The 26111-nt window shown below is 38.9% G+C and overlaps 1 protein-coding gene across 1 annotated transcript in view; it reads right to left on the reverse strand.

Moving 5' to 3' along the window:
• Positions 1–2500: 2500 nt before the first annotated feature.
• The window catches only part of ZMAT1 (zinc finger matrin-type 1), a gene marked incomplete at its 5' end in the record, with an annotated part of 55128 nt that continues 31517 nt past the window's right edge, over positions 2501–26111 (reverse strand). Inside the window, 5 exon segments of the mRNA XM_084870003.1 lie at positions 2501–4706; positions 5870–5969; positions 19310–19378; positions 21019–21193; positions 21268–21369. Coding sequence (XP_084726129.1) covers positions 3386–4706; positions 5870–5969; positions 19310–19378; positions 21019–21193; positions 21268–21369 — 1767 coding nt within the window. The 3' untranslated portion in view covers positions 2501–3385.

Below are 26111 nucleotides of genomic sequence, written 5' to 3' on the forward strand. Positions count from 1 at the left end.
GTAGATTTTATCAAATTCACATTGCAATTTCCTTTTTATTGGTCCATTTTCTCTATTAGTAAAAAAAAGTTCTGTTTTGTTGTTGTTGTTGTTTTTGCTTGCTTTTTACTAATAACTGTGAGTTGTTTGGGGAACAGAACCTATATTCTCATGTTTTTCTCAGGTTCTTTCCTGGCTCAATGCTGACAGTCATCTCTTCTTATTTGTTCAATGTATGCATATAACAAGGTAGTCAACTCAATTTTTTCTATAGCTTCAATTATTGAAACTCAATTTCCAAATTCAGCTAAAATTTGCCTTCATCTATCTTCTATTCCTATGAAGCTACATGCTATTAATTTACTTGTCTGAATACTGATTTCAATAATTTACCTTAGATCATATATCTGGATGAGTATACTACTCTTTCAAACTAAGCATGCAATAAAAATCCTAACACTGTTTATATATGTAATATCTTAAAGTATGTCTCCTCAAGTATGTTATGTATTGTCTTCTATAGCCAAATGCAGGATTAAATACACACTATTCAATTTCATTTTTACTAGAGATTCAGCACTTAATTCAGAAGTGGAGATCATTTTGGATCATACATATATATATTTAAATATCTTGACTTACACTTTTACCTCTAAGTGTTCAGATGTCAAAGTCGGGTGTCAGTTCCTTCTCCCCAGCTTCAACCAGAAAACAACACTTTCTGGTTAACAGAAATTTTATTTTATGGTGGCTTAACATAAAATTTATTTTGGGTAACTTTTAAAAACCACTTTCTACAGCAAGTCAGTGGTGACTTCCTCAATAATGTAGTCAACACCACACCCTTATCCCTCCCCAAGTTGCCACCACCACCACCAAATTAAAATGGTTTTAATGTTTAAAATTTGTATGATTTACCCACTATTAATTAAAAATGTGTGGCTAATTTTAATGAATCATCAATATATTTATTTTGAAAAGATCATAGTAATTTGTTATCTTAGTGAATAGTCTTATAAATTTTTAATTCCCATCCCCCAGCTTTAAACACAAAATGGACTTTATGCAAAAGAATTTTTCAGTTCTTTGGTTGATTTCTCACTCCCCACCCCTGCCTTCCCTCTGAGGTTGGATGGTCTGTTCGATGCTTCTATGGATCTATTTTATTTTAGTTCATCAATTTATGTTGTACATTAAACATGTATGCATGCACATAAGCATAACCCATGGATACAGACAGAAGGAGGGTGAGGGCAGGTGCTGGGGAGGTGGGAATGACCAGGGAAAGGTCAATGAAAGAGACATATATGATACTTTAAACAATAAAGGATTAATAAAAGTAAAATCATTTAAAATAATTTGTCAGTTCTAGAAATGCTTACAATTCAATTTATCTTGTCTCACAATTTTTATGGGGGGAAAAGTTGTCTTTTTGGCATGTTCAGAAAAAAGTACTTGCCTTTTTGTGTGTGTGGCTAATTGACACCCTCTTTGCTTGACCGTGATTCTTCTTTCCCCCCATTTCCAGTACACCAGATGTGTTTAAATAGGGAAAGTGATATTATATCACCAAATAATCTTATACCAACAGTCTTGTGGAATACACGTTAATTTGTGGACCATTTAAATCCCTTTTGGACTATTCAATCATATGCTTCTGCTCATATTTACCATTTTATTCAAATCTCAAGAGAACCCAAGTATTAAATGCCTTTCTTAAGTGCAAATACATAAACATTTAAATTTATGTGCTTTTTGATAGGATTAACACATCGAGGAAATATTGTAGCATATTTTTTTTTCCTGTTCCTGATGACTCCATGTTGAATTCTTTTTGTTTTATTTTTTATTTTTATTTTTGGATTTCAGTGAGGAAGGGCAAGGGAGAGAGAGATAGAAACATCAATGATGAGAAAGAATTTTGATTGGCTGCCTCCTGCACTCCTCCCACTAGGGATCGAGTCCACAACCTGGACATGTGCTTTTAATAGGAATCAAACCTGGGACCTTTCATTCCATAGGCTGATGCTCTATCCACTTAGCCAAACCAGCTAGGGCCATGTTGAATGAATTCTGATGATATTCTCACAAGATCACACAGAAACTTGATGTTACAACTTAAACCAGAATCCTGAGATTTAGATTCCCTATTACTCCCTCTATACTACTATGATGATGCTCAAATGCTTATTAGAAGGTGCTTACTATATAAAAGGAGTAAAAAAAATAATCAAGATGAAGCCCTTTAAAGATAATGTACCCTCATAGCCTTCTTCCACATATAAATTATCCCTTCTTCATTTTCAAGTATATAGTTAGTCATATTTCTCTAACTTAAAACTGAGCTCATATGAACATCAACTTTTAAGCAAGCTGTAGAAGAAATAAAATTATTACCACTTTATAATGTGATCTCCCCAGAGGTACAGTCTTGTTTAATTATTTCCTCTCTCATTCCCAAAATAAAATTATCTTTGGCTAGGAAATGACCATTTACATAAAACAATATGTAGAAATTAAAACACTTTAATATAATATAAACGTTTCCAGAATATAGACTGACTTTGTATCGGTACTTTTAAAACTATATATCATCTAAGATTATTATAGACTGTTTCATTTTCCACTTTCAGAACTATAAAATACAAAAATACACTGCAAATTAAATTGAACAAAAAGTAGTTTAAATCTCTTCATACATTTTTCTTAGAGAAAATCAAGAAACGTAAACAATCACACAACAATAAAATACCATCAACACTAACACAAACCCAAACAAAGAATGGATTTCGTAATGCCTAGTATAATAATTCTAAATAAATAATAATTAAAATAAATTATCTCCCATGGGTAAACAATTAATTATCACAGCGATTTGATGAGCAGAAAGAGAGACAACCTCATTAAGGGAAATTATATTATACGTAAGAAATATATAATCTCTCTCTCTTAAAAGAAAATAAGGAAAAATAACTTGACAAAAGGCATATTAAATATTTTTACTTCACTTGGTTTTTTTTAAGAGTTTAAAATCACTGTCCACTTAGGAAAATTCAAATAACATGTATCTCATAAAATGAAATTCAACTTATTTCTTCAATTCAAACTTAAAATTAAAACATTCAAAATCCAAGACTCATCCCAAAGAATGTCTTCTGTCTTTTCTTCAACAGGTATACTTTTGTCTTATGCTCTTGTTTTGTTCTTATGTTTTTTCTCAAAGGCTTTGTTTAGGGTTGTTTGTTTCTTCTTTTAATTCAATTTCGATTTTTACACACACAAAAAGCTTTACTGAACTACACTGATGGTATCCACCTCTCTTTTTATTCACTGAATGTTTCTTTGCCTAAATCCATATTCTTAGAAGATTTCTTCAATGTAACTTTGGGTAAATTAACCTAAAAGTTCAAAATCCAAGAATAGACTCATCCCAAAGCATTTCCTCTTCTGTCTTTTCTTCAACAGATTTCTTTTTCTCTTTCCTGTGCTTACGTCCTTCTTTTATAGAGCGTGTGCCATTACTTCTCTTCTTTTTTCGGTGTTTAAGCTTGCCTGAACTGACACCAACTTTATCTCCCTCTCTTTTCTTTTGTCGGATGCTCTTGTCCATATTTAGACCCATATCCCCATCACTCTTTTTCTTTTTATACTTGGAGTGCTCTTTGTCTGGCTTTTCTTCACCTTCGTCCAAATGTCTTCTCTTCTGATGTCTTCGTTTATGACCTGCTTGAGGGTGACTGGTGCTGTTTTCTAAGGAGAGGTGCTTGTAAAATTCAGATTCTACACTGTACAAGCCAGAGTTATTTTCTTGCTGACTAAGGCTTAGGGGTACTGTTTTTTCTGGGAAATAGTCTCTGGTGGGCTGACAATAGGTCATAGAGTCTAGTTTCTGTTTGCTGTCATGAGCTGGTAAGCAATGAGGTAAGAGATTTTTCACTACTTGTGAAATATTGTATGATTCTGGGTAGGTCTGGAAAGACTCAAATGGGAGTCTTGGCTCAGACATTCTATGTCTGGATCTGGAATCAAACATTTCTCTGTACTCATTGGTTTCTGTAGAGCTATCGCTTATCTTTCTGAAACAAGTCTTCGGATGTAGTCCTCTGGCTTTCTGTACTTCCATGTAATCTTCAAGTTCATTTTGGAAAGAATCGTATGTCCTCTTTAAATAAGCTGGTGGTAACCAATGATGTAACTGGCTTTCCACTGGTGAAATATTGTATGGTTGTTGGAAGGTATGGGAAGTCTGAACTGAAAATCTTTGCTCGTTGATTCTTTGTCTGGATCCCGAATCAACTTCTCTGTACCCATGGGTTTCCATAGAATTCCCTCTTATCTTTCTGAAACAAGTCTTTGGGTGTAATCCTCTGGCTTTTTGCACTTTGATGTAATATTCCAGTTCATCTTGGAAAGAGTCATATGTCTTCTTTGAATAAGCTGGTAAGTAATGAGGTAAGTGGTTTTCCACTGTTTGCGAAATTTTGTATGATTCTGGGTATGTCTGGAAAGTCTCACATGGGTGTCTTTGTTCATATACTCTATGTCTTGACTGGGAATCAACCACTTTTCTGTATCCATGGGTTTCCAAATAATTATCTTCCATCTTTCTGAAACAAATCTTGGGCTCTGGTTCTCTAACTTTCTGCGCTTTGATGTAATCTGCAGTTTCAACTTGGTAAGAGTCTTGTGTCTTTGAATTATTCACTAGATTAATAATAATGGATTCACTGCAACAAAACAGTAGAAAGTTCTTGTTATTAGATTATTTTATTCTGAATATTTTTCTTACCTTCGAAAAGATTAGCCTAAAAAAAAAAAACCCACAAAATTCTAAACAAATTTTTAAAATCTACCTAAAATAAAAGCTATAAATCTTGGCCTTTTATGCCAAGAATGGTCAGATATGTCCCAGGTACTTCTCAATATTTTACATATAAAAACATTGTCAGGCCTGAGAAGATGGATACAAAGAAGCACATATATCTGATACTATTATAGTACTTACAATGCAAGACATGCTTGGATGTGTGGGAAATGACCAATAATATTTAAAGACCATCAGAAGATGATCTCATCTGAATATCACATTGTTTTAAAAGTTTTGGTTAGTTAGTTCCTTGTATAAATATTTTAAATGTGATGGCTATTTATTCTGGAGCCCTGAGATTTTTTTTTTTAGAATTCTAAATGAAGGTTAATTTGGTGAGTCAGACAATTTAGCTCCCACATATTCAGACTTAATAGTATAAATCTTTTCTACTAGAATAAAATAATGTAATGTAATGCTTTTATTTTAAAAGCAACAAGCCAATATACAATAGCTACCAGAAAATACCCGTCTGTCCTACTACCTGACTTATCTAGCCCCTAAATGTCCACTCAATCTTCTCCTCATTAAAATAATATAATAGAATGGAATAAACATTTATTGAGCTCCTACTTTGTTCCAGGCCAGGCACCTTACCCATATTTTTATATTTCATTATAAGCACTTTATATCAGAACTGTCCAAAGTTACATAATTGATAGAAAGATAGATCTGGTATTCCAATCCAGGTCTCTAAACCTGCAAGACTTTTGTTATTAATCACTATACTTCACTGGAAGAATTACTGAATCTGAAACTAAGCCAACCTACCAGGTATTGTTTGAATTTGTATGGTTACCCAGAGAATGATCCTTTAACATCTCTCCAAAGAAAAATAATACTGTTAGAGAATTACCTGGGAGATGTTACAAGCATGAAATATGTTACAAATACCACAAATCACATGCAGGATTAACTCATAAGGAAATAAATGCTTAGAAAATTTGTAAAATACATGCAAGCATACTTAATAGAAGGCCTGGTCTTTGGTGTCACAGGAGCATTTTGGCAAAAATTACTTACTTAATTTGATGTTCATTTCCTTGCACATGGAACTGGAACATTTCTAATGATGTAAAGGTGATATTACAAATATGACAAACGTAGGTTCTCATACTAAATGCTGAAAAAAACAGTTCAAATTAAGAAGGTCAATATGGATATACTTAGAATCACATAGCTGGACAGGAATTTACTAGACACTGGCTACTTGAACTTACCCAATCCTATACAATAAAAACCTAATATGCAAATCAACTGAACTATGGAATGACCGGCAGAACAGCCGGTAACTATGACATGCACTGACCACCAGGGGGCAGACGCTCAATGCAGGAGCTGCCTCCTGGTGGTCAGTGCTCTCCCACAGAGGCCAGGCTTGCAGCAGCTGTGCTAAGGAACAGCTAGCCAAGTGGTAAGGAGCAGTGAGCAGTTAATCAGTAAGGAGCAAGGGGTCCCGGACTGCGAGAGGGATGTCCCTGAGGATTGGGCCTAAGCCAGTAGATGGAAATCCCCCAAGGAGTCCCAGACTGTAAGAGGGTGCAGGCCGGGCTGAGGGAACCCCTCCATACACAAATTTCATGCACCAGGCCTCTAGTTTAAAGATAAGGCCTAGAGAGGTCAAGTGACTTAGTCAAAGTCACAAAACCAGTTAGTAATATAGCCTCTCAGAGCTCATGTCTCTTAATTTAAAGCCCAGAATTCTTTATACAACATCACACTGCCTCTCTAGCCTTGGCCTCCTTCCTAAAAAATCTGCTATCTGCCTGCTTATTGTTTCTATGTGAGTGCTGTAGGCCCAATGAACCTTTGCCTCTTAACCCTCAACCAACCTCTTTTTGTTTGCCCCTTATTCTTTACACCCAACCAAAACCTAAAACATCCCAAAAGATTAAAAGCAAACAAAATCAAATTTTTACTCTTACCTGAAATTACTATAGTACATTAGTTTATCAAAAGTCCTTTCCATAGACAGATTTTAGAAAGGAGAGAGGTTTAGTGAGACCCACTCTCAGGACAAAAGCTGAAAGCAAAATTCTAAAGCAAAACTGAGTTACCACTTCAAAAGAGTTAACAGCTACGGAATAGGTACACCAGCTACATCTCTATTCTGCTATTTAGGTAGAATTGTAAATAGGGGATAAATTAATTTTTATTTTCTTAATCTCATCATCCTTCCATTATCTCTTTGGTCAGAAGAAACAAATTAATAAATTTCATAAGCCAAAAATAAAAAACAATCCCACCCTTAAAGGCAATAAATTGGTGGCTGCTGAGATTTTAGGGTCAAGAAAGGTCATCTTCAAAATCAAGTAACAACTTAATCATTTAAATTATGCTAAAATACATGCACATAAGTACAACCAATGGACACAAAACTCTGGGGAGGGAGGGTATGTATGGGAGGGGGGGCAATGGTAATATATGTACACAGATAATAATTTAATAAAAATAAATAAAAGAAAAATAATAAATAAATTATGCTAAAATAATAATTACCAAGTATATTGACCTTTCCAAAGCAAAGATTATTCATAGAAACAGGAAACTACTGCCAAAGGGAAAGGAAGATGCTGCCTTTGAAGAACATGAGAACTCTGCACGCTCTTGACACACACTCTATTTGGGACCAGGAGAATTTAGCAGATTATGACAAAGTTTGAATGAGTGATTCCTCAAAACTATCCTCTCTCGCTGTGCTCTGATTTTGTACTTACAAAGTTACGTTCTGATTATAATTTGGCTTCCCATATTATTAAATACAAAAAAAGGATACCCTGGATGATTATTTTTTAAAACCCTGGGAATTGAAATATATACAGGGTGGGGCAAAGGTGGGTTTACAGTTATGAGTATGCAAGACACTGTTTATTCTTATATTATTATTTATTGATTATTATATTATTTTCCATAGGAAAAACTGGGAAGTTAATGAAAAATACAGATCTTCAGGCTCTTCCTTTGGAGAACATGTTTTTCTGTGTCTGGGGCAGGGCATTTGTATTTTAATAATACCCAAGGTTGTGAACCTTTCAGTCCACAGGCTGATGTGGTTATCAGAGAATTTGTGAGAAATGCACTAAGGGAATACTTTCCAGTTCCTTATTTGTCAGCATCTTCCAAGTCTGTCTGTGATTTGGTGAGTACCTGATTTGAGACAGATGAACTCAGAAGATTCTGGACATCTTTAAAAGCAAAGGACTAAATTGAGGACTCTTCATGCTCACAACAATGCTTTTTAGTAAATTATTACTATCTTTATTTAACAGATATGGAAATTACAGCTCAGATTCTCTTAGCCAACACCATACATTTTGAGGGCATTCAAGTTATGCAAGATAAGCAGGAGTCCTGGTTTCCTCTAAATTAGTGTTTCTCAATGTTAGTTACACATTAGAACCACATGGAGAACTTTAAAACTTTTCATGTTACAGCTCACATCAGACTCATTAAATCAGAATCTCTGAGAGTGGAACCAGGCTTTCTGACTTTTTAAAAGTGCTCTAGATGATTTTTCTGTGCAGCCACGGTTGAGCACCACTTCTCTAGATTATCAAGTCAATTATTTTCATTGATTATAAACTCAGATTGTATTTCAGAGGTTTTACATATTTCTTTAGTGCTTATAAAATAAATGGTATATAATGTCTTTATCAGTTCCTCCTTTGTTTCTTCAAAAATCACATAAGATTATAATATAGACTAGAGGCCCGATGCATGAAATTCGTGCATGAGGAGGTGGGGTTCCTCAATCCAGCCTGTGCCCTCAGGGGATGTTCAACTGCTGGTTTAGGCCCCATCCCTGGCAGTGGGACACCCCTCTCACAATCTGGGATGCTGCATGCACCAGTGACCATACTTTTTTTTTATATATATAAGTATATTTTATTGATTTTTTACAGAGAGGAAAAGAGAGGGATAGTTAGAAACATCGATGAGAGAGAAACATCAATCAGCTTCCTCCTGCACACCCCCCACCTGGGATGTGCCCGCAACCAAGGTACATTTCCTTGACGAGAATCGAACCTGGAACCTTTCAGTCCACAGGCCGATGCTCTATCCACTGAGCCAAACCGGTTTTGGCCAGTGACCATACTTTTCATATAGGTGAAAGGCATCTTGCTGTTGTATGGGCAGCTACATTTTTTTGCCCTAATTATAAAATGTAGTACATAACATGATCCTTCTAAGGAAGTAGTACCATTTCCCCCATCTTATGGGTGGAAAAACTAAAGCAGAGAGAAGTTAAGTAATTGGCTTTGTCACACAGTTATAAGTGTCAGAATCAGGGCTGACCACAAAATGTGCAAGCCAGAGTCTATGCATGTCATCACTGCATCATCTTGTTTTCTTCTATTAGGTCTAGTAATAATTAATGTCGTTTTCTAATACTTTTAAAATCGAATTTATTTAAACAATACAACAAAATTTAATCAACAATATAGTTGCCGTTGTTTTCTACTACTTGTGCCCAACGCTCAGGAAGCATTTTAATCCCTCTGTTGTAAAATTCTTGTGATTTTGATGCAAAAAATTCGGTCAATGCATTTTTGAGGCATTCTTCATTATTAAATTTTTTTCCAAGAAGAAAGTTTTGCAAAGAACGAAACAAATGGTAATCGGAAGGGGCAATATCAGGAGAATATGCAGGTTGAGGGAGAACTTCCCATTCCAACTGGCGCAGTTTTTCAGCAGTGATTCTTGCAGTATGCGGTCGTGCGTTATCGAGGTGAAGAATTACGCCCTTCCGATTAATCAGCGCGGGTTCTTTTTCTCTTAAAGCTTGGGGTAACCTTTCCAATTGGGCACTATACACTGCACTTGTCATGGTTTGGGTAGATGGTAAAAGTTCATAATGAAGAATTCCTTTAAAATTCCACCAAACACACAACATCACTTTTTTCGCATGCAAGTCAGGTTTTGGAGTGGGCTGCGGAGCCTCATTTTTGTCCAACCATTGAGGCCGCCTTTTCAAATTAACATACAGCAGCCATTCTTCATCTCCGGTAACAATTTGCTCTAAAAATGGCAAACGGTTTTGACGAGAAAGGAGCAAACTGCAAATTGTGACTCTTTGATTACGGTTGTTGTCGGTCAACTCATGAGGAAACCATTTTCCAAACTTTTGGACTTTGCCAAGTGCACGCAATCGATTGGAAATTGTTTTTTTGTGAACAATTTAAAGTTGTCGCAAGCTCTTGTTGGGTAATTTGAGGATTTTGCACCAAAAGAGCTTGAAGAGCTTCTCGATCAAAATTGGACACACGGCCTTGACCACTCTTGTCATCTAACGAAAAATTTCCCTCGCGAAATTTCTCAAACCAACGCTGGCATTTTCTGGCGCTAACTGCATCTTGACCAAGAGCACTACAGATGTTTTTTGCAGCCTCACTTGCTTTTCTTCCTAATTGGAACTCCTAAAGCATGCAGTGCCGAATAAGCTCTTCATCTGCCATCTTCTTAGCCCTAGTTTTGCAACAAAAACCAAACCAAACACAAACTTTTTCAAGCAAAACTTGTTAATTGCACTTCACACGTTCTGTAGATACCATGTGTTTGAAGGTTATGTTAATACAAGTCAATGCCAAGCAAGATTTTAAACAAACGAATGTTTAAAAACGACATTAATTATTACTAGACCCGATATGTTAGAGTAGCCTTGCCAATTTTAATTTTTAAATATAAGAGACTGTTCCCAATATATAGGGTAGGGTCCAGAGGCCTGGCCAGCAATCAGGGCCAATCTGTGGGGTGATCAGTGGGCGGGGCAATCGGGGGGGGCCCCTGCTGGCACCTGCCCACTGGTTACCTCCCTCTTGAGGGGCAGGCGCTCAACACAAGAGCTGCCCCCTGGTGGTCAGTACACATCATAGCAACCGGTCATTCGCTGTTTGGTCTATTTGCATATTAGGGTTTTATATAGGACTAGAGGCCCGGTGCACAAAATTATTGCACTCAGGGGGGTCCCTCAACCCAGCCTGTGCCCTCTCACAGTGGAGGAGCCCTTGGGGGATGTCTGACTGACTGCTTAGACCTGCTCACCCCGGACATCATTAGCACTGCCACTGAGCCTGGCTTCTGGCTTAGCGGTGCTCCTCCTGGGGGGAGCACGCTGACCACCAGGGGGCATCTCCTACATTTAGTGTCTGCCTCCTGGTGATCAGTGCACATGATAGCTACTGGTCATTCCACCATCTGGCTGAAACTGGCTCTACAACATCCCCCAAGGGGTCCCGGATTGCAAGAGGGCACAGGCCAGGCTGAGGGACCCCACCAGTGCATGATTGGGGTCAGGGAGGGATGCGGGAGGTTGGCCAGATAGGAAGGGATCTCAGGAGGGCCCCCAGGCATGTCCAGCCCATCGCACTCAGTCCCAATCAGCCAGACCCCAGCAGCAAGCTAACCTACCATTCGGAGCATCTGCCCCCTGGTGGTCAGTGCACAACATAGTGACCGGTCTACCAGTCAACTGCCCCCTGGTGGTCAGTGCATATCATAGTGAACCACTGAGCAGCCTTGGCATATCATTAGCATATTACACTTTGATTGGTTGAATGGCCAACTATACAACCAGACACTCAGCATATTAGGCTTTTACTATATAGGATAATATAAGGTTTTATATAGGATAATATAGGAGTTTAGAGGAACTGCAGGTCATACATGAAAGGTCTAAAGTCAGTTCTGAAACTATGGTCTCATTACTATTAACTCAGCCATTGTCTTCTTCACACACTGATAATTCTTGTCTTTTTGTAAGATATCCACATTTCAGAAAATAATATATAAGTGCAGTGTAAACCCTTTCTGTGAAGATATAAAATATATTTTATTGGTCCTGAGATAAAAATTCCTGTTCTAATACTCCTGGAATCTGCCTCAATATATTTCTTATGCTCTCTAATCCCCTATCTGAATCTGCTCCTTGGTCCTGTCCAGCTTTGCTGCCTTTAGCTCTACTAGGATTCCTTGTTTCTGACTTCACCCATAAACTCAAGCTTCTTTGAATCTTGTACCTTTCAGAATCTTCCATAACCACTTGTGGGGCCCACATTTCTCCTAATCATAGTCCAATCTCATAAATTCCTTGATTAAGATCTTTGTTTTCAAAGCATAGATTAGGGAAGTGCATGTCTTCATAGTCTAAAATTGTGGTCCTTAATCTTGGCTTTATATTATAATCAATTGGGGAGTTGAAAAATAAAACAAAATATTAATATAGGTCCTAGGGATTCTTATATAACTGATTTGAGGGAAGGCCTGAGCACTGGAATTTCTAACAGCTCCCTGAGTTATTCTAATATGTAGTCAAGGATGAGAAACATAGGTCTAATATCTTAAATGGGGATAAAGCAATTGATAGCTATGTGTAAGCAAAAATGCAACTTAATATGGGATTTAACTTATGAAGAAAAAAAATATCCAGTTTACCAACTTTAAAAAAAAATTATGACTGGAGAACAAAAGATTTTTTAAAAACTAACATCTGTTGAGGACCCATTCTGTGGATACTGTATATACTGCTTTATTTCATCCTTTTTCAATCCTGTTTAGTAGCCTTATTTTCATTTTATACTTGAAGAATCTGAATTGCAACTGGGCAAGTACTTTAAACATGTCTCTGAATCTATATTTATCCCTCTACAAAACACTTCCTCTCCATAAACTATTAGCAAATATTAATTGAGAAAAAATTATATAGTCAGCCAGGACCGGTTTGGCTCAGTGGATAGAGCGTTGGCCTGCGCACTGAAAGGTCCCGGGTTCGATTCCGGGCAAGGGCATGTACCTTGGTTGCGGGCACATCCCCAGTAGGGGGTGTGCAAGAGGCAGTTGATCGATGATTCTCTCTCATTTATGTTTCTAACTCTCTATCTCTCTCTTCCTCTCTGTGAAAAATCAATAAAATATCTTTAAAAAAAATTATATAGTCATTACCATATAAAGCACTGAGAAGGATATTAAAGAATAAAATATAATCCTTTGTCTCAAGGAGGCTAATTCAGTTAAGGGGCTATAGTTAATGCAATTGTCAATGAACAGTAAAGCCTATGAGAAATCAGAGGAAGAGGATAATACTAAGAGCTAGAGCAGTGAGGAAAGACGTGATGGATCTTGAAGGAGAAGAAGGATTTGAAATGTAAAAGAAAACAAATAAGGGCATTCTAGGGGATAAAAACAATATAAGGTATGGCAGAAACAGAAATTAGCATGATGTGTTTAATTCAAATAATCTGTTCAACAAGCACCAATGTGGGAACAAAGATCATGCTAGATGCTAAGGGTACAAGATGAATAAAATGGGCAGGTTGTTCACAAATCCAAGTGAGAAACAGATGCATGAACAGAGAAGTTCAACTTCATTTGGTAAAAGGTAAGTGACGTATGCTTAATGTGTACAGGAGCTCAAAGAAGCAGAGGCAATGAGAACAATATGGGGGTCTGAAGAAGGCTCCTGGAAGAAATGATGCCTTAAAATTGGAAGGATGAAAAATAGTTAACATTATGAAAAGAGTTGAGTACCACAGGCAGAGGAAATAGCATTTAAAAAGATGTGAGATACACACACACACACACACACACACACACACACACACACACAATGGAATACTACTCAACCATAAGATGAAATACTGCCATTGCAACAACATGGATAGATCTTGAGAATATCACGCTAAGCAAAATAAGTCAGGCAATAAAAGTCAAGAATCATATGATTTCACCCATATGTGGTATATAAAACTGGAAGCAATTAATGAACAAACAAGAAAAACAAAAACTCATAGACACAGACAACAGTATGGCGTTTACCCGAGGGAAGGGGTTGGGAGTGGTAAAGGGTAAAGGATATCAAATATATGTCGAGAGAAGGAGATTTGAATTTGGGTGGTGGACACACAATGCAATATACAAATGATATAGCATAGAATTGTACATTTGAAATCAATGTCATCCCAATAAATTCCTTTTTAAAAAGAGGGGGGAGCCAAAACCGGTTTTGCTTAATGGATAGAGCACTGAGGACTGAAGGGTCCTAGGTTCAATTCCGGTCAAAGGCATGTACCCTGGTTGCGGGCACATCCCCAGTAGGGCGTGTGAAGGAGGCAGCTGATCGATGTTTCTCTCTCATCAATATTTCTAATTCTCTCTCCCTCTCCCTTCTTCTCTATAAAAAAATCAATAAAAAATATATTTAAAAAAAGAGAGAGAGGAAAGCACTGAAATGTCTGCAGGAACTTCTTAAAATTTCAAATTGTTTTAAAATTTTTGAATTGTTGTAGAAATAAACATAAGGATATGAGATGGGAGAGGCAAAAGGCTATCAAAGAGAGACTTAAATGCTATGCTAAAGAGCCTAGACTTTTTATTTTGTGCATTGGGAACCTTGAAGCGGTTTAAGCAGAAATCTCTCCTCTAGCTACAATGGGAAGAATGAATTTGAGAGGAGCAAGCCTGGAAGTAAGGAGACCACAGTTATGTAAATACTAGAGGCCTGGTGCGCAGATTTCCACACTGGTGGGGTCCTGCGGTGTGGCCTACAGAGATTGGGTTGAAACACGCAGTCCAACTCCACATGCTGATCCCACTCATCCCGGCCCTGCTGCTACAAGGTAATAAGAGAATAACAATGAGATATAAGTAAAGCCTTTCAGAAGGTTGTTGCAGCATTAAAGTGTGAGGTGATGGTAGTGGGAATGTAAAGGAAGGGTACAGGAAAGAGAAATAGTGCTAAGAAGACTTAGTAAGACTGACTGGTGGACAGGATAGAGAGAATTAAGTATTCAAAGCCCTCAAAGATTCAAGTGTAGGTGACAAGTAGTGGTGCTGCTGACAAAGAGAGACAACTTGGTAAATTCAAGTTGGTTTTAGAGGAGATTATTATTTCAATGTAAGATATGTTGAGTTACAGGTGAAAATGAGACAACTATGTGCAATAATGGGGCTAGAAATTAGTAAGATATGCAAAACAAATAAATAAATGAATAATACACACATACTTTAGTTCCATATTATTATGGTAGCCATTCCTGTGCTAATAAGATCCGAGCTGGTAAAGAACATAAAGAAACAGTGAAAATGATGAAGAAAGAGGGAGATTAGATATAGTAAAAACATATAAACAATAGCAGATGGAAAAGAAGGCAGGGAGAGTAAGAATAGAGAAAATGGTTGGAGAGCGACATATTTTAAACACTTTGTCTTACCACTTGCTCATATATAATGTAGGCTTCTGCTGTTACTGTTCTTTGAAATTCTCATTTGCTAAATTAAATTCTCCAGCTACTTTTTAAGCTGCAAATGGTTACTGTTCTAAAAATTAGAATAGTCAAGGCAAGGTTGATAATCTCTTTTTTGAGCACTAACTTTAGAAGCTTGTGTAAAATGACTTCAATGATTGGACTAAATTCTGCTGATGATCAGCAACCCTTCCTCAGACAGATGAAAATATTATCCAAAACTTTTTTCTCTTATTCTAATAATCCTGAGACCTCAGAGTACTAAAATGACTCTCCCTTCAGAGTACACCCACTTCTCATAGCTGACTCAGTTCCAACTTTACCTAATGCCACTAAACTAAAAGCCAGTTATTTAAGATACCCTCAGCTCAACAATACCAAAAAATAAAAAATAAAAAACCTCTATCAAGTGGAAGTTTGTGATTTCTCCAAACATCATCTACTTTCAGAAGCCCTATGACTTCTATTTCTACACTTGCCTAAATAAACATTCTTTAAAATCCTACATAAAAACACAGATCTCTGTGTAACTTTGGGAGATAATTTGAATCACATTAAGAAACTTAAGTAGCCGAAACCGGTTTGGCTCAGCGGTAGAGCGTCGGTCTGCAGACTGAAAGGTCCCGGGTTCGATTCCGGTCAAGGACATGTACATTGGTTACGGGCACATCCCCGGAGGGGGGTGTGCAAGAGGCAGCTGGTCGATGTTTCTCTCTCATGAACGTTTCTAGCTCTCTATCTTTCTCCCTTCCTCTCTGTAAAAAAATCAATAAAATATTTTTTTTTTAAAAGAAACAAGTAGTATAAACACAGGGTTAGCACTCAATATATAAAAATAGATAGCTCATTGGTTCATATATTAGACTAATCTTTATTTAGGTAGACATACTCTGCCACTGGAAATAGAAATTAGTTAAATGATGTCCCTTCCCTCAAATACCTTACATTCTAATGGGAACTAAAGATACGTGGAGAGATAACTAGATATGCAAGAATGGGTGGAAGTTAGCCAAGACAAGAAGGACATGGAGATGTTCCAGGCAAAGGCAACATGAACAAGGCCATAGAGATAAGAAATAGGGTAATGATTTCTGGAAACCTTAAAGAGTTTGAAGGTTCTGACCCATGCAGAACATGGCAGGAAGTAGCAGAGGATAAGCCTTGAAAAGGTAGGCAGGGACAATATGGTAAAGAGCTATGAAGCTTAGATTTTATCCTTAGAAAATAAAAATAATAAAAAACAATTAAGAAATTTTAAGCAAGGAATGACATGGAATTATGTACACTTTATGTGAAATACTAGAGGCCCAGTGCACAAAATTCGTGCATGGGGTGTGTGTCCCTCAGCCCATCCTGCACCCTGTCCAATCTGGGATCCCTCAAGGGATGTCCGACTGCCCATTTAGGCCGAATACCCTGGCATCAGGCCTAAATAGGCAGTCGGATATCCCTCTCACAATTCAGGACTGCTGGCTCCCAACTGCTTGCCTGCCTGCCTTCCTGATTGCCCTAATTGGTTCTGCCTGCCAGCCTGATCACCCCCTAACTACTCCCCTGCCAGCCTGATTGCCCCTAACTGCCCTCCCTTGCTGGCCTGGTCACCCCCAACTGTCATCCCCTGATATCCTAGTCACCCCTAACTGCCTTCCTCTGCAGGCCTGGTGCCCCCTTAGTATACTCCCCCACAGGCCTGGTACCCCCAACTTCCCTCCCCTGCAGGCCTTGTCCCTTCCTACTGCCCTCCCCTGAAGGCCTGGTCACCCCCAACTGTCCTCCCCTTCTGGCCCAATCACCCCTAACTGCCTTAACCTGCTGGCCTAGTTGCCCCTTCAACTGCTCTCCCCTGCCGACTTGGCTGTCCCCATTTGCCCTCCCCTGCAGGCATGGTCCCCCCAACTACCCTTCCTTGCAGGCTCATTCCCCTTTGCAGGCTCGGTCCTCCTCTGCAGGCCATCTTGTGGCAGCCATCTTGTGTCCACATAGGAGTGGCCATCTTTGACTACATGGGGTGGCCATCTTGTGTGTTGAAGTGATGGTCAATTTGCATATTATATCTTTATTATATAAGATTCTAGTAGTTAAATTGAGGACAGATTTGGACAGACAAAACAGATAGCAGGGAGAGTAGTTGAGAAGTTATAGCATAGTCTAGAACAGTGTTTCCCAAACTTTTGACATATGTGTACCCCTTCTATAATTTTCGTAATGCTGAGTACCCCTCGTACTCATGAGAACACAGAATTAGGTGCAGCTAAGCACTGTGCAGTGCATATCCCCACCAAACTCCGGTGCAACGTGTACCCCCACCAAACTCTTCCCGTGCCCCTGGGGGTACGCATACCACACTTTGGGAAACATTGGTCTAGAACACATGTGTCAAACACAAGGCCCGCAGGCCAAATCCAGCCCGCCAGGCCTTGCAATGTGGCCCGCACCGCCCTGTCATCACTGCACTCCGCTGTCAGTTTATGACATTGTCAGTTTATGACTGTTCAGTAAACCATTCGGCCCGCGATTTAGGCTGCATTTTAGATTTTGGCCCCTTCTCTGATTGAGTTCGACACCCCTAGTCTAGAACAATGCTTCTCAAAATTTATTGTGTATACAAATCACCTGGGGATCTTGTTAAAATGCATATTTTGATTCAGTAGGTCTGAAGTGAGAACTGAAATTTTTTTTTTCTACCAAGCTCTCAAGTGATGCCAATGATGCTGTCCACAAACCATAATTTGAGTAGCAAAGATGTAGGAAAGATGTTGAGGGTCTGAACTAGTATGGGAAGAACAGGCTGAAGATAAGGAAAACATAATATTTTGGAGGTAAAACAGTCATGATTTGGTGCTTCATTCGATATAGAAAGTGATTATGGTGGTGTGGGGGATTCTTAGTTAATTACAGGTTTCTAGTTTGAATGACTCGGTGGATTTGAAATAGCTATAAGGTATCCAGGGGAAGTGACAGCTGCCATTTGGATCTATGAGTCTAAAGCTTGACAGAAAAGTCATAAGCATACAGATGAGAGACGAAATCAGAGAGTAGATTAGGTCATGTTTGTAGAGTAAGGTCAAGAATGGAACGATGGAAATATCTACAGAAAAGAAGTAGAATCACAGGAGAAGAACCAGAGCATAGGAGTAATATATGACAAAAGAATAGAGCTTTAAGAAGAAAGTAATGGACATTTTCACATGAAGCAGGAAAGTTCTAGTAAGGAAAGACTTAAAAATAACAGTGAGTGGAGGGAAAGACATAGGTGGAAGAAAAAATATGAAAAGGGAATAAAATATACAAATAGTTATAAGGTGCCTATGGGGGTAAAATGAAAGGGGAAAAAAGCAAGGTTAGAAGAGCAAGTAGATCACTCCAGTCAGGATCAGAATTTTTATTTGTGCCTGGATTCTTTTTTAATGATTTCTTTATTGATTAAGTTATTACATATGTGGCCTGAATTCTTAACACTCTTAGCACATTTGTTCATCCTTTCTCCTTCCCACTCCTACCAATCTAAATCATGTATTTCCTCTAAGAAGATTTTTCAACCATGATGTTTCACTCCTCCATAAATATGTGCATAAATCCATGTCTGTGGCCACTTGCAACTAAATATTACTAACCTAACTAGTTTATACACTCACTCTGGGAAAATAGTATATTCATCCTCATTTGTATTTCCAAGAGACACTTAAAACATGAATAAATGTTAAAACCACACAATACTAATTTAAAATACTTCCTTATGTACTTATGATATAACAAGGGGCCATGAAAATACCTATATTTGATTCTGTAATTAATAAGGGTCATTTAAAACTTTCTGGGTCTCATTTTTCTGGAAAACCAACAAACAGAAACAGATAGACTCTAAGTCCTTACTTACCTAAAAATATACGATCCCATTAGTACTATCAACCTCCTACTCAATAAGAGTAAAATTGTATCTACATAAGCCAGTAGTTTGTGTTTAAAAATACAAACTTTCTATGACATTTTTGTGATATTTTTACTGTTTACCATTTGCATCTGATTTTGACAGAAAAGGTTTCTCTTTTATATTTTCTACATTCTTCTTTCTAGCTTCATTTCTTTTGTGTTTTGTCCCAATATAATGTTGGGCCATTAATAGGCTATCAAAAGAAGCAGAGCAGAGTTTGCAATACTTGTTTGGATTATTCAAATCCAAATCAGTGCTGGCAGAGTAAGGCCATAGTCTTATCTTTAATCCCACCTGAAGGAGGCTTGACTGCAAGGGGCTTCAGAAAAGTTGATTCGGCAGAAGTAGTAATAGGCACACCTGCTGAAATAGTCATAATGAGAAGGGATCAACATGTGTTTAGCTACCAGAGCTACATTGATTATAAAGTATTATGGAAATTTAGAATGCTTTTAAAACCCACTTTTTTTTCACATTCAGGTTAAAAATAATTGCCTTCTGTGAGAAAGAAAAGTTGAATACAAATCAGTCACCAAGTTTCTCCAATAAAGATACAGGAAAGGCATTGACTAATTATATTAATTAGGGGGGGGAAATCAATGAAACCATGAGAGCTGTCTTAGGATGGTTCTTGAAATTAGTGAGGGAAAAACAGATGGTATAAATACTAAGTTGGGGTCCCTGAGTAGCAGAGTAAGTTGTCTACTCAGTCCAGATTTGCTATGTCTGTATCAAAATAAAATGTATGCAGGTGTTTAAGGCTATAAAATTATATACTTTCACAATTATAGTAATTTCAGAGCTCTTTCATTTGGTCTCCTCTCTGAGACCAAATTGATGTGTTTGGGAAACTGATGATAAAGCTTTAGAAGATGCTTTCTTTTGTAGGTCACACTGGTTCTGGCCCTTTTTAGGCTGACAGACAGAAAAACAAAAATTAGAGATACTAGAATAAATTTTAAAATAATTCTGAGTTAAGAGAATATGTTTTAATGCTGTATGAGGCCTACACTATCAATTGGAAATTAATGTTGGTAAATTTTCCATGCCAGGCATGCCATATCCTTAAAATGTTGAAGCTAGTGAAAATATGGTAAATTATTTATTCAGAGGATTAATCGTCTCATTTTTTGTTCTAGCACACAAATTTTTCAAAGTACTAGTTAGGTTTTCCAGGGTGTACTTTGCCACCTCAGGCCAGAAATGAGAAGTTTTGGTGGTATCTCTCATATTCTTGTGACCCAACATCACTGGAAGGAAGAAAGAGGCAATGTTTTATAGTTGACTGTATCTTTAGGATCTAGCATAAAAATAGGTACTTAATAACTATTGATTGATGATTTTTTTTCTTTATATTCTTAGGAAGGAAGAAATGAGCTCTCAGGGTAAAAGGAGATTCTATAACTTACTTATTTTTTTACCTACAGTTGTAGTCAGGACATGCTGCATCATAGCTATATTATGGGGTCTGAACCCACACATGAGATGATGTTCTGGAAAGTACCAATTTTTTTTTTTTTTTAAAGAATGAGATAGATGCCAAAGGGAAGAAGTAAGAAGTTAAGATTTTATGATTTTATTAGAAAGTGAAGAATTCATGCTGGTTATTGTTTCTTTATGGCAGGCATAGCAAATCACCTGCTTTTGAATTCAATAAACTGAAAAGAAGAGGTCATAATATTTCCTAAAATTCAACTAACAATTATAATCTCTATAGTAAATTATAAAAACACAAAGTGATTAACTGGGAAGGAGAAGGAGGAGAGGGGAAGGGGAAGAGGAAAGAGAAGGGGGAGGAGGGAGGAGAGGGGGAGGAGAAGGGGAGGAGGAAGAAGAGGAGGAGGAGGAGAAGGAGGAAGGGAGGGAGAGAGGAAGAAGAAGGGGAATCATCAATATATTGTCCTGGGGTGAAAGTTTCTCTGTAAAAGAAAATGGATGACAGAGTTGGGGGGAAATGATAGAGAGATCCTGTATTGAAGCTAAAGAAGTAAATGTAATCTTACCCATCTTTGGCTGAAATCCTGATCTAGATACCTGATCATGCTCCTCCATCAATTGCTTCAATTTTTTAGTATGGACTTTTCCCACATAGTGTGACTGAGCAACAACTGGAGAGCTAAAAATCATGTTGCAGATATCACAAAATTTGTTTCTGTCCACTACTTCAGTCTTATGCACCTGAAATAAGCACAATCTTATTAAAAAGATTCAATAACTCAAAATTTAGAATTATATCAACATAGACCACTCACCTGAAAATTTCTAACATCCATCTTCATTTTTTTACTAGGCACTTCATTTTGTTTTCCATGCATATGAAAATAGAACCTAACATTTTGAGCATGTTTTTCACTCTGTAAAAAGATGTAATATGACTTTGTTTATTCAATAACAGAGACACTTCAAAGTTAGACCTTGTTGAATTTGTGAGCTGTAATTTATTTGGTGTGTACCAAGTTTATAAAAGATATTCACATGCTTTCAAATCTCTAAATCTCAGTGAAACAAAATTATGCTACAACTCAAGAAGCCAATAACATTTTGGTACAGAACCATAAAATATAGGGGAAATCTATATGACAAAAGTGCAGAGGATGGTTTCTTAAACATGTATAAGTACAACCTCATCAAAATTCAAAATTCTTGCAGAACAATTCTATTTTACAATAAATACTATACTGAGATAGTCTAAAAGTAATAACCAAGCTATATACTAAAGAGGGGGGGAGGGGAAATCACCTTTTCAGAATACATGGAAAGTCATGCATAATTTTTTAAATATATTTTATTGATTTTTTTTGCCCCCCTCCCTCCCTCCCACAAATCCCCTCCCTCCCCAGAGTTTTGTGTCCATTGGTTGTACTTATATGCAAGTCATGCATAATTTTGATTTGACGATTCAATAAGCTTAAACACCAAACTTATAGATGGTACTGAAATTTAAATTTTAAAATATGTTACATTACATTATTATGTGCTTTATAGTCATTACAATATTATAAAAGAAGAAAAATGTGTAATAATAAGACAAAGTGTCCAGAATATGCTCTCATATGAAAAAAACAAGTACAACATAACATACACAATCTTCTTTTATAAAAATGTGTGCATGTGTGTTCAAAAAGCATACTGAAATCATATAAGCAAAAGAGAAGTTAAGTGATACGAGTGATATAATTATGACTTTATTTGTTTGTTTGTTTTTATTAAATTTTATTGGGGTGACATCGGTCAACATAATTATGATTGATTTTTATTCTCTCACTAACAGGCACCGTGCATGAAAATTCATGCACTCAAGAGGGGTCCCTTAGCCCAGCCTGCCCCTTTACACAGTCCAGGAGCCCTCAGGGGTGGGAAGTGGCCAGGCGATCAGGGAAAGGCGATGCCCATCACACCTCTGCTGCTGCCACTGCCAGCAGCGCAAGCCTTGGCTGGCCCTGGTTACCTAAGCCTTAGGTGGCCCTGGGCATCTGGGCAGCTGCCATCCAAGGCCTGTCTGTGCCTCAGGCCAGCCCTGGGTGGCTGGGGGCAGAGGGGATGGGGCACTCTGGGGGTAGGCTCACGGCAAAGCTGGGCCCACCCCCCCCCCCTGCACCTCAGGCAAGCCCTGGGCAGCTGGGGGGATGAGGGGACTGGGGGATTCCGGAGGCAGGCACGTGGAGCAGCTGGGCCCACCTTGGGGAGGGCTTTGCCTTGCTGTGTGCCTGCCACCCTGGCAGGGATGAGGAGACTGGGCACCATCATCTTGTGGCTGTGGGTGTCACCATCTTTGAGGGTGTGGCAGTCAATTAGCATATTCCTTCCTTATTGGCTGTGGGCACCATCATCTTTGTGACAGTGTGAGGGTCAATTAGCATATTCCTCTTTATTAGCTAGGATATTTAGTACTAGAGGCCCAGTGCACAAAATTTGTGCACTTGGGGGTCCCACAGCCTGGCCTGTGCCCTCTCGCAGTTTGGGAGCCCGGGAGGGATGTCCGGCTGATGGCTTAGTGGGCCTAAGCTGTCAGTTGGACATCCTTATTATTGCCACGGAGTTGGGAGACGCCCCCACCACTGCTGCTGTGCTTCCCAGCCGTGAGCCCAGCTTCTGGCTTAGTGGCACTCCTGCTGTGGGAGCACACTGACCACCAGGGGGAAGCTCTTGCATTGAGTGTCTGCCCCCTGGTGGTCAGCACGCATCATAGTGACCGGTCATTCCACCATTACATCATTTGCATATTAGCCTTTTATTATGTAGGATACGCTATAGATGAGGCCCCTAGAACTATAAGAAATGCAAAAATTTCACTGTTAACTCATTCTCTAATTGCCCCCACTTAAAATCAAATTGTCCCTCCCCCACTGTGGGGTGTGTGCTGCACCTTGGGAGCCACTGGGCTTGATACTTTTCCTCTCTGAGCTTCATTTCTGAATACACACACATATACCAAGGGAACTGTAATCTCTTCTCCACCTGCCTCACTGGGTTGTCATGAGGGGGTTCTGAACTAATAAACCTAGGAATGTTTCATCAAGTAAGTGATGTCTAAACTGGAAGGGATTGTTATTTTTAAGCCCACGGTGCCCTTGCAGGTGGCAGGTGCTGAATAGGGGAGGGTGGCATGATTGTGTCCTGGGAGAGTGGCTATAGAAGCTGTGCAGGCCTTGGAGGGGTGGGCTCTGGCCAGCAGCCCTGTAGCAGTGGTCATCCTTGGAGATGCTAGAAGGGGACAAAGTAGTTAGAGGATGCTAGGGGGGTGACGAGGCCAAAGGAGAGTAACTGTCAAACCTTCCCGCCTGGCGCCATTCTTTAAAATGTATGTGGCTGTTGCACAGCTGTACCTGCTCAGGGTGGGGCTCCAATCTCCTCTAATGGGAAGGGGGCCAGGCCAGGGTGGAGCCAGGCAGGCTAGGAGGGCAGGTTTAGCTGTGCTCCCACAGAGGTTCACCACCCTTCTGCTGCTGTCGGGGGAAGGATCTGAACCTGGAGGACCTCTCAGTTCTGCCTCCACGTGGGTCTGGAGTTGTAGGAAGGAGAGGCAGAGGGGGCCCAGCAGTGGCAAGCTGCAGGCCCCAGGTGCCTCAGGGGCACTGATGGGTGGTCACTGGCTTGCTATTGTTGTGGGGCCCCCTGGCAGGGGTGGCAGGGGAAGAGATGGGGAGTCAGAGATGCAGGCTGCAGCTGCCCCCCAGGCTGGGTCTTCTCCCTGTCCAGTCAGCCTCTCCATCCCCCAGGGGAGTGCCGGGGCAGGGGTAGGGTGGCCGTGCAAGGGGATTGGAAGAGCACCCAATGGCTGCTTTCTCTTCTTTCTTTGCAGTCTGGGCTCCTGTCAGGCACTCTCCTCAGACTTCAGGGAACTTGGCTCCAGCCGCCCACCCCGTTGCATACACATCAATATGCAAGTTGGTTGTTACTGGGACAACGTAAAGGACAATTAGCATATTACCTCTTTATATATATAGATGATATAGATATAGATATAGATATAGATATATAGATATAGATATTTTCCCCACTGAATAGCACTCCATAAGCCCATAAAAAGCTACTTTTCAAATTTAAATTCAAATGGTTCCTACCACAATTAACACTGAGCCCTGGATTGTATGTTTCTCTTTACTAACTAAATCTTTGAGCTATGGAGTCTGAGAATGAGCTAGGCACACTCACATATTTGAGTTCATTTAATTCTCACAAGTATAGTAAGAGGGATTTTACCAGCCCCATCTTACAGGTTCAAGAAGGTAAAGTGACTTCCTCAGGGTTACACAACAACAGCCAACATAGTTTCCGTATCTGTAACTATATTAATTGAATCCCAATGAAGATAAGGGCTTAAATATAGTTGTCAATAAGATTTGCAATGGGAAAAATGAGATAAGGTGTTTTTAAAAGTATAGCTGGTATTCTATTTATTTTAAGTAAATGTTTCTAGTACTTTTAGTAACCCAGAAACCAGATATGGAAAAAAAAAATCCAATAGCTCATTATATGATGCAGAAATGAAAAGCAATAGCAGATGAAAGAACACTGGATATGAAATCACAAGAAATCATTTTTAAGCTTAGCCATACCAATACTAGCTATGGAGAATCACTATCCTTCTGGGTGTCAATTTTCTGATCAGTAAACCAAAAGAGTAAGAACATTAAATTCTCCATGTTCTACCTCTAGAATTCTATGGTTCTGTTTCTAAAAGCATATGGTTAAATCAAGTGCAAGACTGGTTCATTTGGTTTTTATAGCCTTCATCCTATATAATAAAAGCCTAATATTGCTAAGTGTCTGGTCATCCATTCAACCAACCAAACAGTAATAGTATGCTAATTATATTCTAAGGCTCCTCAACCACTCGCTATGATGTGCACTGACCTCCAGGGGTCAGACTTTCCAACTGGTAGGTTAGCTTGCTGCGGGGGGTCTGGATTATCAGGACTAAACGAGATGGGCCAGACTCGCCTTGGAGAGGTTGACTGGACAGGGAGAAGACCCAGCCTTGGGGGCAGCTGGCCAACCTCCTGTGTTCCTCCTCAGCCCTGATCCCTCAGCATGGCCCGCACCTTCTCGCAACCCAGAACCCCTCAGAGGATATTGGAGAGCCAATTTCATCCAGATCCCTCAGGCCAGGCCAAGGGACCCCACTGATACACGAATTCGTACACTGGGCCTCTAGTTTACTATAAAGGAACACTAGAGTTCTATAATACTCCTTGATTTACATGAACAGTTTTCCTTACATTTATTACAAAGACATAAAGGATATAGTAGTGGCTTGATAAATATAAAGAGATACAGAATGGTGTGAAGAAAATAAAGCAATTTTTGTAGTAAAAAAAAAAAAGAGAGACAGAGAGAGAGAGAGAGAGAGAGACCAAGTTTAAGCTCTAATTCCCCAAAGTTAAGCTAATAAATGACTGTCCCTCTCTGAGCTAATCTCCTTATTCATCAAAGGGAAATAATACCATCTGCTCTACATAATAAAAAAATATAACATAGTAAGTTTATCTGCTACATTTTTAAAAAATATATTTTATTGATTTCCCACAGAGAGGAAGGAAGAAGGATAGAGAGCTAGAAACGTCGATGAGAGAGAAACATAGACCAGCTGCCT

The sequence above is a fragment of the Pipistrellus hanaki genome (genome assembly GCF_964339955.1).
Source record: "Pipistrellus hanaki genome assembly, chromosome: X".
Classification (NCBI taxonomy): Eukaryota; Metazoa; Chordata; class Mammalia; order Chiroptera; family Vespertilionidae; genus Pipistrellus; species Pipistrellus hanaki.